Source organism: Arachis stenosperma, chromosome 6 (assembly GCF_014773155.1).
Source record: "Arachis stenosperma cultivar V10309 chromosome 6, arast.V10309.gnm1.PFL2, whole genome shotgun sequence".
Classification (NCBI taxonomy): domain Eukaryota; kingdom Viridiplantae; phylum Streptophyta; class Magnoliopsida; order Fabales; family Fabaceae; genus Arachis; species Arachis stenosperma.
In genome coordinates this window covers 27,764,878-27,778,274 of record NC_080382.1, presented here as the reverse complement: position 1 = coordinate 27,778,274, position 13,397 = coordinate 27,764,878, and the positions used below count along the sequence as shown (strand labels likewise).

General features: G+C 38.3%; 2 protein-coding genes across 2 annotated transcripts; one reads left to right on the top strand and one right to left on the bottom strand.

The window, feature by feature from the left end:
- Positions 1-252: 252 nt before the first annotated feature.
- LOC130933051 (40S ribosomal protein S23) lies at positions 253-2,191 on the bottom strand. The gene is made up of 4 exons (XM_057862553.1): positions 2,045-2,191; positions 889-1,044; positions 676-802; positions 253-560 (listed from the first exon to the last, which is right to left on the bottom strand). Exons 1-4 carry the CDS (start codon positions 2,047-2,049, stop codon positions 420-422), a joined length of 429 nt encoding a protein of 142 aa, XP_057718536.1. The 5' UTR covers positions 2,050-2,191; the 3' UTR covers positions 253-419.
- Positions 2,192-8,401: 6,210 nt separating this feature from the next.
- On the top strand, positions 8,402-10,615 carry LOC130933932 (uncharacterized). The gene is made up of 3 exons (XM_057863530.1): positions 8,402-9,066; positions 9,113-10,075; positions 10,168-10,615. The coding sequence occupies exons 1-3, from the start codon at positions 8,402-8,404 to the stop codon at positions 10,613-10,615; spliced, it is 2,076 nt and encodes a 691-aa protein (XP_057719513.1).
- The last annotated feature ends 2,782 nt before the right edge of the window (positions 10,616-13,397 follow it).

Below are 13,397 nucleotides of genomic sequence, written 5' to 3'. Positions count from 1 at the left end.
CCAGTTTGAGCCCGGATTATATAATTGAAACATCTGTTGGAAAAGGTTGTACTAATTTCAAATATCATTTTTACGAACATATAAGCAGTAATACAACTGCAGGAAATTATTCTTCGCCAACTTTAGATAAAGACCCCAACAATAATGATACGTTCCACTCAATCTGAGATTTCAAGATAATGTTGTTACCAGAAGGGATAGATGGCCTAAGCAGGTTTTTTTTTACAAATAAAATGCGCAACAAGCAAGGAATAACTAACGAAAGACTACGGCTTGGATATGAATCAAATAAAGTTCCAAAAAATAACTATCAAGAGATACAAAATTGTTCATAAACTCATCCAGTCTAATGAAGCAAAATCCATAATCATCTTTGGGAAACTATATAATAAAAAACAGATAGGAACCATCCAACAAATTTAAGACCTTGGCTTCTCCTTCTTCTCCTTGAAAAGAGCAAGGAGTGACACACCAGAGACCTTCACAACCTTGAACCTAACACCGGGAATATCACCGACGGCATGACCTTTTCTTCCGAATCCAGCTATCAAAACTTCGTCCTACACACATAAACAAGGCCCATTATACAATGAATTCCACTTCAGTAACAAATTGTATAGGATGAAGCAAAGAGGATAATCAATATAGCAAAACTACATGACCATGATTACTCACATTCTCTTCAATGTAGTTTAAGCAACCATCATTTGGTACAAATGCAGCAATCTTCTTCCCATTCTTGATGAGTTGAACCCTCGCACATTTACGAATGGCAGAATTGGGCTGCTTAGCCTCAATACCTCTGGACACAGAACACAGCAGTAATTTCTAAATATCAAATGCTAACTGTAGCATTATTCAAGATGCACAAAGCCAAATAAGACTTACATCTTTTCAAGAACAATACCCTTGGCATGGGAAGAACCAGCAAAAGGTTTCTTCCATTCATTACCAAGATGAGATTTCTTGTATGATTTGTCTGCCCACCGTTGCCTTCTGCGGTGGGACTTCAGCTTACGGGCAGCTCCCATTCCACGCGTCTTCCTGTCAAATTAGTAAATAAGGATTTAATTACCCACCATCCATTGATTTAGAAATCAACACCACTGTATCTTAACAAGTTTAAGAGACCACCATCTCCAAGGCTGCTTTTGGTTATTGTTTTTAAGCGCATAGGCACATACACAAATACACAAAAGATACATAAACATAAAGATACACAAATTTTGTAATGTGTTTGGTAATAATGTACAAGACATATATAATCCAAATGTCAATTTTCTTGTGCATTGTGTCTTATGCATTGGTAATTTCAAAAATAATTAGGGATAAAAGGTCAGATTTTGTGTGATATGCATTGTGTCTCAGTGTCTTATCTTTAAAGAAGAACACTAAATACATGTATTCTGTGTGTATATGTGTACTACCTACCGTGTCCATCAACAGTGGATGTGTAACAATTAGCGTCCATGTCTCAACAAACAAACACAGCCTAAAAGCATGGATAAATTAAGATAGCTAACGAAAACTCTGGAAATTTATTTCCATTCATCTCTGCACAACGTGCATAAACACATCCCTATACCTTGTTCAAAGCACACTCTTGGAATATAGTGCCACAATAATATAAGGGAAAAGCGCCAACCAAAATAAAAAATCGAATGCAAGAACTGTATCACACTTCAAACTCCCTATATAGCTCCCGATATTTTTATTAAACAAAAAGGTAACATTTTGCATATGGGAAGAAACCGTGAGAAACTTGCCGCAATGAAATTCCTATAAAACTGACAACAAAATCAGTAAATGGATTGCATACATTAAAAGCCAATAACTTTCTAATTACCAGATCCATCAGGCTCGCCATTTTGAGGCCAGATAAACAAACAATAAATTTGAAGTACAGTGCTAGCTAAACAAATAGCAGTGATGAACCGAGTAAAACATTTAAAAAAAGAAATCAACATCAGTCATGGAAGAAAGCAATTCGTGTACAAGGTAATAACAAAAACGAGATTGACATTTGTGCGGAATGTATTATTACCCCATGTTGATTGACGGTAGCTTTGTTCTGCTGCTGCGAGGCCGTCGAGAAGAAGAAGAAAATGCAGTTCAAACAGCAGCCGCAGCGATAAACCCTAGCCCTAAATTTGGTGTGTTATGATTTTATAGAGGGAAACACTTTTGGGTTAGGAACATGGCTTGTTTTGAAAACAAAAATACTTTATTTTTCTATTGGGTTTCAGGATCTGATCACTTCACTCTATTTCTTAACTTTGAGTCCAGAAGGCTCACAAAACTATTGGGCCTATGACATAATGGTCCATTTTAGGACTTCAGACCTAGTAGTTGCTAAGTAAGTGCATGTGAGTGTGTTTGTATGAAACAAAAAAAAGTTGGTACGATCTAATATTTTTTAGTAACTATCTAAATTATTTTAAAAAATTTTAAAAATAAATATTTTAATCTCTAAAAAAATTAAAATATCAAAATATTTTTAAAGTTTTATTCTAACAGACAAATCAATTTTTAGTTTATTTTTTGACGGAATAATTATCCAAATCAATCTCTTATAATTTTAAAAGTAGACATTTTATTTTTCAAAAAAATTAATATACAAATCAATTTTCAATATCTTTTTTTATTAGAACAATTCTTATCTATTGTTCGACGTAACTCACTAACAGAAAATGTAAATTTAACATTTTGTTTGTTAACATAATTTTTGCACATATTATAAATTTTAAAAAATATTAATGTACCACATAAATGTATATGTTAAATTAGTTTAATTATAAAGTATAAATTCAGTTAACTTCTTAAATTAATTGAAAATTAATGATCAAATTGAGATTTAAATAAAAAATAAAAAAATAACTTTAATTATATTTAATTTCTACCCATCACAGTAATATGAAATGGTTTTTAACCTTGAGTTTTCTTATAGATTAATAATCTCTAGAAAATTTATAAAATACAGATGCTAACTTATAAAGATTTACAGAAATTTCTTCACCATACATATTTGGTTGACACGTAGATATTTGTTTCCAAGAAGGAAACAGCTTGACAGGCTCTTTGTGAAGAGTGTGGCTGACTTGGGACCTTGGGTAAGCGAACTGACATTATGTGAGAAAAGGTATAATAGTGTAAGTGTAACTGTCTTGCGTTGGCCTCCATTTTTTTTTTTGGACTTGGCCTCCATTTTTTCTTTTTTTTTTGGTCCTGGCCTCCATTTTTTTTAAATGACCCATTTAAGTTTTATGGGCTTGTCTATGGTGTTTTGATCTGCTCTATATTTTTTAATAAACTCGTTAAGGTGTTATGATCTATCCTATTCATAAAAAAAAAAAAACCTGAAAAAGTTGAATTTAGTTAACAAAAAAAAAAAGTTGAATATACTAAAAATATTGGAATTCTTCTTTCTTTATATACTAAAAGTCAATTTCTAACTAGACAAAGAAAAGTTTCAATATTCACATAATAGGATATTAAGTTTAATATTTATAATTTTATATATACAAGATCTAAAATTAAATATTCAAATATTTTAATAGTAATTAAAAATATAAAATAAAATAGATAAATAATTAAAAAAATAAAATAGAATAACTTTAAACTGTTTTGACCTAATTTATTATTGTCTCTCAAAAATATTTTATCAGTGAACAAAATCTTGTGTGTATATATGTTAAATAAATTGATTTATTGTGCAAGTATTAATAAGTTGACAAATAGCACACCAAATATTATAGTTTCCATAAGCATCAACTTCATTTTGTTGCAAGATTTTTCTGCTCATCCTAGCAGCAAAGTCAGTTCCCTGATTTTGAGAAGATTCGTGACATTATGGGATGCTCGTGAAGGTGATTCAGAGAACGACGAATTGTGTGGCTGATTTCTTGGCCAAATGCTATTAAGGAAGGTGTCTATCATGCTGAATGGCTGGTGCTGTAAGATAGTCTTTAATTGCTTTTTCTTCTTCTTCTTCTTCAGAACATGATACCTTAGTTGTTCCTTGGTTCTTTAACTGCGTTTTTTGCTTTTTCTTTTTTTATTTAGAGTCACAAAAAAAAATCTACTTCATTAGTTAGTTAAAATAAATTTTGAGTAATTATCTAAATCAATTTTTGAAATTTTTAAAATTTAACACTTTAGTCACTTAAGTTTTAAAATATTAACACCAAATAAATTTAGAAAAATATTTCCAAGTAAACAAGATCTTTTTTCTTGGTATAATTACTAAATGTCGTAGTACAAACCAAGGTTCTGAAAATCGAACTGGTCATCAAACCGCTCTAGTTACTGGTTTACTGGTTCATAGGTTCAACCGGTTGAATCGTGATTGAACCGTAAAAACCGTTTTATAATAAAATAATAAATAAAATATAAATAAACAAAGTGATACTACATAGTGGTACTACATTTGTATCGGCCTTCTTGGTAGTAAGACATACATGAACTTCAAATCTCTCTACATAGTGGTACTACATAGTTTTACATAATCATTTTGACTCTCATACAATGAAATCCTGGACTAGGATGAGTTATTAATGAAGGTAAAATTGACACAAAGAAAGTGTGCTGTACCTTTGATTTCTTTGATCTACTTTGTTTTTATTTTCTTAATCGAAAGATTGTCTTAAACCAATGCCTTGAACCCATGCTTGATGTGAAGTAAGTAACTTCTTTCAAATAGACATAACCCTGGTAGTAATTTTAGTTGAAACTTGAAAATATGATCTACCTACCATACAGAATAACAAAAAAAATAATAACAAAACTGCTGACCAAAAATAAAAATACATATTAAGAACTTATTAATGAAAGTATGAAACCAAATACATGTTGATCCAACAAATTAAACCAAACTAAAAGGAGAAAAACTGTGAAGAAAAAGATACAAACAGTGCATACACAAACACAAAAAAATCAATTAAATCTAAAGTTTTCAGCTCACAAACAGTAATAATGTTCTCATAATTGTCCAACCAATAATACTCAGAATTGAATTTAATTGATAATACCTGCTTCTTTTCTATTTCTTTGATTTTTTATTTTTGGTTCCTGAGAAGCAAGAAATTAGGGTTAGTTTCAAAATCCAGCATTAAAACTAAAGGAAATAACATTAACTTGCAATCGATTTACCAGGACATGGACAGCAACTCGCACAAACTTGAAAGGTCTGCTTTTTATATCTGCTTCCTATTGAAACTACCGAGATTTACAATGGAAGAAATATTATTAAACAGCAAGTTTATTTCTAACCTGTTGATTACCCAAAAAAATCACACAGTATAGAAATTTTCATTCAAAAATAGTACTCAAACACAGCAGAGCATCCGGTGCTAATCAAGAATCAAATAATCATTCAACAAAAACACAAAACATTCAATAATCATTCAATCATTTCTGAACAGAACATAAAGAATCGAATTTAGGGGAGGGTTTGGTGCAGAAAAAGCTTTTTTCCCTCAATTTTTCGAAGTACTTTTTTTAACTCAGCAACAAGTAACAACAACAAAGTTCATAGCTTAACTAACAATGATTATTCAACAATTATTCAACAAAGTTCACAGTTCAATTCACAGAAAAATCACAATTCACAGTAACCTTCGAACTGGCTTGAACAGAACTTAACTAACAATAATTAAAAAAAATTATTCAATTATAGTTTTAAAAAAATACCTAGAAGCTAGAAGCCTTAAAGTCTTAAACAGAGCATGCAAGAGGGAGAGACCGAGACAAGGAGCAACTTCGAACAGGCTTTGGAACAGGACAGTGGCTACGGTGGAACAGAGCTGGCGTCGGTAGGACCGTGGTTGCGCGATGGAGGCTTCCACGTTTGCAAGGGAGCAGCGCGATGGAGGGTTAGGAAGGTTGCGATGGCCGCTGCATGATGGAGGGGAAGTGAGGGAGAAGGTGGTGGCTGTTTGAAGTTGGAAGTTCCGACGGCGGCAGTAGCAGGCGGTGGCTGGAAGGGAGTGACGGATGACCAGGAGCCCGATGAGAAGAGCTCTGGACTGAGTGTGAGAGAGGCAGAGCGAGGGTTCTGGAGTCTGGGGTTGGGTTAGGGCTGGAGTAGTGGGGTTAGGTTAGGGCTGGAGGTTGCAAACGACGTCGTTTGCTTCCTAATTTCAAAAACTGGCCGGGTCACGGTTCGGTTCAACCGACCGGTTCCTGGCCAGTTCGACGGTTTAATCACGGTTTTTAAAATCAATGGTTTTAACATCTAACCGATTCGTTTTTAGCAACGGTTCACGGTTCGACCGGTTCGACCGGCCGGTCCGAACCAGTTTTCAGAACCTTGGTACAAACAGCTTTTTTTTTTCAACACTACTGTTATAAAATTTTACTCTACTTATAAGAATACCATTAAAAATCAATTTATCAATTCCAGCTGCTAAACTTCTCTATACCCAACAAGAGAGACTACAATATGAGAAAGAATAATATCTCACTTATTAAGTGCAATCCAGTTCGCAGATAATAATCTGTACAAAGATTTAAATAATAACCATGTAACCATAAAAAATTACATGGCAAAAATTCAAATACTATGTACTAGCAAGATTACATTAGGTAACACTAACAAGTTTTACCATTGTTTGTTATATTGTTGACAAGTTCGTCTCTAACACCATATCGCTATATACTAACTATGCAATAACCTGATTGGACGGGAAGAATCAATGACATTTACCTGTCACAGAAGATGAGAAATGGGGCGGTTTATCTGTTTGCGTTCATAAGGTATACGACGAAGGGCGGCGCTCTGAAAGCAATTGCAGAGATGAATCGTATGCGGTTAAGGGGTTCGGAGATTCTAGTGGTTGAGGCAAAGTATAGGAGAGAGGACCCTAAGGAACGGAGACGACCCAATGCGGTGGTGCCTGCGAGAGGGATGCAGCAGCAGCCGTTGATGGCCAATGATGACGGGAGGAGAGTTGAGGAAGCGATCATGCCACCTAAAGCCAGGGATACTGGGAAAGGATTGACATGTTTGGATATCTTAACACCGACTATTGAAGAGGGACCGGTAGGAGGGGGGGTAAAGGGGCTTGAGGTACCGATAGTACAGGAGAATGTTGTTTGGCTGCAGCGAAGTGTTATTGGAAGCGCTATGACAGCAATTGACTATAGGTTATTGAACGACTTCGCCCGGAGAGCCTGGCCACACGTTGTTCAAGTTTGTGACCTGGGAAAGTACAAAGCCACGTTGATCTTTGAAAGCACTGAGAGGGCAGAGGAGGCGTTGGCAGGGGATGAGAGTGGCCTCCGACAGTTCTTCCATAAGGTGTACCGATGGCATGAGCAGGAACGGTGTGATAAGAGAAGAGTGTGGATTGCATGCTATGGGGTTCCGCTACATGCATGGACGGCGGCTACGTTTTGTGCGATTGGTGCTCAGTGGGGGGAGGTGGTGGGTTGTGACGCTGAAACAAGTTCAGCTACATCGTTCCAGGTTGGGCGTGTGCAGATCGATACACGGTGGTTTGATATTATTTCTGAAAGGATCCAACTGTCTGTGGGGTCCGCTGCCTTCGACGTGTTTGTTACGGAGGTGGGAAATGATGCGTATGGTTCCTTGGGGTGCACGAGTCACGATGTGGTCGCCCGGGAGGAGAAGAACTCTACCAGTATGGCTGGTTGTCCTCGCCGTTCTGGTCGAAAAGAGGGTTGGGATGCGACGGCTGAGGTGGAGGCTTTGCCGATTAGGGTGGAAGAGCGGCAGGGGGGTAAAGTTGTCATTGGTCCTGAGATTCTGAACGAATGGGGTAATGATTTTTTGAATTCAAAAATAGTAACGGCATTGCTCGCGAATTGTTCTACCAGAAAGGAAAGGGCTGACTGTGTAGGGGATACATCTGACAGAACTCAATCCTGGGAGTATGATAGGGATCGGGTACTGGCTAGGGGGGAGATCACCAGCAAGGTTCGGTGGGGAGATAAGGCAAATCAGGCTGGGGATATGTGGATTGGGTCTGGGGCCCAAGGTGGGGCTCCTAAGGCAAGTGATGCCATATTGGGCCATAACAATAAAGGCCCACCTAATGATGCTCACGCTGGGTGGGAGTTGGGCCTCGTTCATGGATATGTAGCGGATGGGGCTGCGGGTAGCAAGGAAGGGAGCTATCGGGCAGGTCGGTTTGGGGAAAGGGTCGCTAAGGAAATATGCAGCGCTCATGTGGGAGGCAACCATGGCGGCGCAGGAGTGATCCTAGCACGGAGAAGGCCGGATGCCTGTGGCTCCCTTGGATTGCCGACTGCGGTACACCCAGGGGGAGTGGATGGCCGGCCCGTGGTGCTGAATGGCTAGGGAGTGCTGGCGGTTGCTGGCGAGGGAGACCGAGCGCTATCGTGGTCCAGTGATGGAGGGGGGGCTGTCGGGCTTGGGTCGATGGGGCTGGTTCCGAGCAGCTCGGACACGGGACCTTTGAAGGATGGGCTGGACAGGGTTTGGTTAGGGAAGGGGGACGAGATTCATGGGGCTGGGTTTCGTGAAAGTGGGGCGAAGGGGAAAATGGAGTTGGATGGTGGGGGAATGACGATCCACGCTGGTGGGAAGGAGGAGCTGGCGGTGGTTGGTGATGACAACGCGGCTGGGGGCGGCAAGGGATTGGCGTGCTACCAGGTGATCGGGGAGGGAAGTTGGCAGGGAGACCCAAGTGGAGTGACGCCATGGAATGGGGGTGAATTAGGTGAGGATGGAACTGAATTGCAAGAAGGAAAGGGTATTGGGGCTGAGAGTGGCATAAGGGGCTCTACGGAGATTGTAAATCCTGCACCGGGGGATAAGGGAGTAGTTTTAGCGGATCGGCAGGATGACCCCTGTGATGAAGCAAGTGAAGCTGAGTCGGAAACGTCCGAAACCAGACAGGCAGCTGAAATACAAGAAAACCGGGAAGTGTGGAAGCTTGCAGTGGAATCTGGAGCTGTGCAATATGATGAGGAAGATGATATAATGGCTATATTGCAGGCACAGAATGAGGAACTTGCGCGGAAAAAAAAATTGCGAAGCAAAAGGAGAAAGCAAGACGGAGTCGGCCGAAAAATCGAAAGAAGGTGTGTATAAATGTTTTAAAATGAATTTTAGTTCCTGGAATATTAGGGGGTTGGCGGGAGTTGGTAAACTGAGTATGGTGAAGAGCCTTCGGAAAAAATTTAAGTTGCATATGTTAGGACTGATAAAAACAAAGAAGGAGGTTGTGACAATCTTTGATATACAGCAATTGTGGGGCAACAGGGCGGTTAGATGGGAATTTGTGGGGTCAGTTGGAGCTGCAGGTGGTCTAGTTTTGATGTGGGATGAAACAGTTTTTAAGATGAACAATTGCTATAAAGAAGATCGTTGGTTGTGTGTGGAGGGTGTGTTACTCCAGAAGAATTTCTCTTGTGCTTTTTGCCTTGTTTATGGGCCGCATGATAGGGCAGAAAAGCTTGTTCTGTGGGAGGAGCTGAGTTTCTTATTTGGGTTATGCCAGGTCCCAGTTTGCTACTTGGGGGATTTTAATGAGATAGTTAACATGGAGGAGAGAAGGGGGGCTACTTCTTTGACGGTGTCTGCAGCTGAGTTTAAGTCCTGGATCCAGGATATGGAGCTAGTGGACTTAGTAATTTCTGATTGCTTGTTCACCTGGTTTAGAGGGCAATCGTGCATTCGAATTGATAGGGTCTTGGCGAGCTTGGAGTGGCTAGAGGTGTTTCCTGAAATAAGGCTGCGAAGTGGACCTAGAGGGCTATCTGATCATTGTCCATTGATTATGGAGACCTCACGCATTAGAGGGGGGCCTAGACCTTTTCGGAGTCTGGACTCCTGGTTTACGCATGAAGGGTTCTTGAGGATGGTAAAGGAGGAATGGAGGAGTTTAGGGGAGGTACAGTTTATGGACAAGCTAAAGGCTTTGACAATGCCACTGAACAGGTGGCATAAAGAGCACTTTGGGGGCATGGACAATAGGATTACACAGTTTGAGGATGAGATACGAAAAGTGGATGACATGGTCGGTACTAGAGTGGCAGATGGGGCTACTGAAGCAAGGAGGAAGGCACTAGTGAGCTTCTGTAGAAGGTGGTATATAAGAAAGGAGATACATTGGAAGCAAATGTCAAGATCTAGGCATGTAAAGGAAATGGATAAAAATACCCGGTACTTTCACAATGTAGCCTCCGCGGAAGAAGGTCCAATAGGATTGATGCCTTACTTGTGAATGGGAGGTTACTTAGGAATCAAGCGAGGATCAAGATCGCTATCCGAGACTTCTATAAGGAGCTATACCACCAGGAGCCTTCGCCAGTTATTGGGTTCAGGGATGGGCTGGTAAAGCAAATTCTCCTGGAAGAGGCAACAGAGCTAGAGCTGATGCCAACTGCAGAAGAGATAAAGGAGGCAGCTTGGGATTGTGAATCAACAAAGGCACCAGGAAGTGATGGGTATAATATGCATTTTATAAAGAAGTGTTGGGAAGACTTAGGTGGAGAGTTCACTGAAACAGTGAAAGGGTTCTTCCAGTCAGCAAATCTCCCTAGTGAGTCGAACGTTACTTGGGTAGTGCTGGCGCCGAAGTTTACTGGAGCCAGAGAAATCAAGGATTTACGGCTGATGAGCGGATAATTTATACGCTTTTTGGCATTGTTTTTAGGTAGTTTTTAGTAAGTTCAAGCTACTTTTAGGGATGTTTTCATTAGTTTTTATGTCAAATTCACATTTCTGCACTTTACTATGAGTTTGTGTGTTTTTCTGTGATTTCAGGTAATTTCTGGCTGAAATTGAGGGACTTGAGCAAAACTCTGAAAAAGGCTGACAAAAGGACTGCTGATGCTGTTGGAATCTGACCTCCCTGCACTCAAAATGAATTTTCTGGAGCTACAGAACTCCAAATAGCGCGCTCTCAACGGCGTTGGAAAGTAGACATCCAGAGCTTTCCAGCAATATATAATAGTCCATACTTTATCCGGAAATTGACGACGTAACTTGGCGTTGAACGCCAAGTACATGCTGCTGTCTGGAGTTAAACGCCAGAAAAACGTCATGATCCGGAGTTGAACGCCCAAAACACGTCATAACTTGGAGTTCAACTCCAAGAAAAGCCTCAGCTCGTGGATAGATCAAGCTCAGCCCAAGCATACACCAAGTGGGCCCCGGAAGTGGATTTATGCATCAATTACTTACTCATGTAAACCCTAGTAGCTAGTCTAGTATAAATAGGACTTTTTACTATTGTATTAGACATCTTTTGATCACTTTAGATCTAAGGAACATCTTGGGATGATTAGTTCTCAGATCATGGGGGCTGGCCATTCGGCCATGCCTGAACCTTTCTCTTATGTATTTTCAATGGTGGAGTTTCTGCACACCATAGATTAAGGGTGTGGAGCTCTGCTATACCTCAAGTTTCAATACAATTTTTATTACTTTCTATTCAATTCTCTTTTATTCTTATTCCAAGATATACGTTGCACAACACTTGATGAATGTGATGATCCGTGACACTCATCATCATTCTCACCTATGAACGCGCGTGATTGACAACCACTTCCGTTCTACTTTAGGCTGGGCGCATATCTCTTAGATTCTCCAACAGAATCTTCGTGGTATAAGTTAGATAGATGGCGGCATTCATGAGGATCCGGAAAGTCTAAACCTTGTCTATGGTATTCCGAGTAGGATTCTGGGATTGAATGACTGTGACGAGCTTCAAACTCCTGAAGGCTGGGCGTGATGACAAACGCAAAAGAATCAAGGGATTCTATTCCAACCTGATTGAGAACCGACAGATGATTAGCCGTGCTGTGACAGAGCATAGGACCATTTTCACTGAGAGGATGGGATGTAGCCATTGACAACGGTGATGCCCTACATACAGCTTGCCATGGAAATGAGTAAGAAGGATTGGATGAAGGCAATAAGAAAGTAGAGATTCAAGAGGAGCACAGCATCTCCATATGCCTATCTGAAATTCTCACTATTGATTTACATAAGTATTTCTATCCTATTCTATTTTTTATTTATTATTAATTATTCAAAAATCCATAAACCAATTTAATCTGCCTAACTGAGATTTACAAGGTGACCATAGCTTGCTTCATACCAACAATCTCCGTGGGATCGACCCTTACTCACGTAAGGTTTATTACTTGGATGACCCAGTGCACTTGCTGGTTAGTTGTGCGGAGTTGTGAGTTGAATATTAGACACCGTGATATTGAGCACCAAGTTTTTGGAGCCATTACCGGGAATTGCTTCGAGTTAGAAAAGAATGAATCACAATTTCGTCCACCAAGTTTTTGGCGCCGTTGCCGGGGATTGTTCGAGTATGGACAACTGACGGTTCATCTTGTTGCTCAGATTAGGTAATTTTCTTTTCAAAAATCTTTTTCAAAATTTTTCTTTTCTTTTTCATTTTTCCTAACTTTATTTTCGAAAAAAATTAATAAAAATCCAAAAAAAATTAGAAAATCATAAAAATAAAAAATACTTTGTGTTTCTTGTTTGAGTCTTGAGTCAATTTTTAAGTTTGGTGTCAATTGCATGCTTTAAAAAAAATTTTCTTGCATTTTTCGAAAATCTCATGCATTCATAGTGTTCTTCATGATCTTCAAGTTGTTCTTGATAAGTCTTCTTGTTTGATCTTGATATTTTCTTGCTTTGTGTTGTTTGTTGTTTTTCATATGCATTTTTTGTTTGTTAGAGTCCATGCATTAAAGATTTCTAAGTTTGGTGTCTTGCATGTTTTCTTTGCATTAAAAATTTTTCAAAAATATGTTCTTGATGTTCATCATGATCTTCAAAGTGTTCTTGGTGTTCATCTTGACATTCATAGCATTCTTGCATGCATTCATTGTTTTAATCTAAAAATTTCATGCATTGAGTATTTTTGTTGTTTTCCTCTCTCATCATTAAAAATTTAAAAATAAAAAAATATCTTTTCCTTATTTCTCTCCTAATTTTCGAAAATTTGAGTTCACTTAGTCAAAAATTTTTAAAATTAGTTGTTTTTCACAAGTCAAGTCAAATTTTCAAAAATTTAAAAATCCTATCTTTTCAAAATCTTTTTCAAAAATCATATCTTTTCCAATTTTTCCTCTTTTTCGAAAATTTTAAAAATCTTTTTCAAAATATTTTCAAAATTTTTTTCTTATCTTTATATCATATTTTCGAAAATTAGCTAACAATTAATGTGATTGATTCAAAAATTTGAAGTTTGTTACTTTCTTGTTAAGAAAGGTTCAATCTTTAAGTTCTAGAAACTTATCTTGTAATTTCTTGTTAGTGAAGTAAGTAATTTCAAATTTTTGAATTAAATCTTTTTATCTCTTATCCTATCTTTTTCAAAAATTTTATCTTTTTCAAAATTTGATTTCAAAATATCTTATCTAACTTCTTATCTCCTTAT

What these genes read in the sequence shown, in the direction of transcription:
- LOC130933051 (XM_057862553.1), bottom strand. An exon ending in GGTATTGTTCTTGAAAAGAT is followed by an intron (nt 803 to 888) that starts GTAAGTCTTATT and finishes TTCTGTGTCCAG; the next exon opens with AGGTATTGAGGCTAAGCAGC. An exon ending in TAAACTACATTGAAGAGAAT is followed by an intron (nt 561 to 675) that starts GTGAGTAATCAT and finishes TTATGTGTGTAG; the next exon opens with GACGAAGTTTTGATAGCTGG.
- LOC130933932 (XM_057863530.1), top strand. Translation starts at nt 8,402, where the DNA reads ATGGGGCTGGTTCCGAGCAGCTCGGACACGGGACCTTTGAAGGATGGG. An exon ending in GGCCGAAAAATCGAAAGAAG is followed by an intron (nt 9,067 to 9,112) that starts GTGTGTATAAAT and finishes CTGGAATATTAG; the next exon opens with GGGGTTGGCGGGAGTTGGTA. An exon ending in GTGAGCTTCTGTAGAAGGTG is followed by an intron (nt 10,076 to 10,167) that starts GTATATAAGAAA and finishes TTCACAATGTAG; the next exon opens with CCTCCGCGGAAGAAGGTCCA.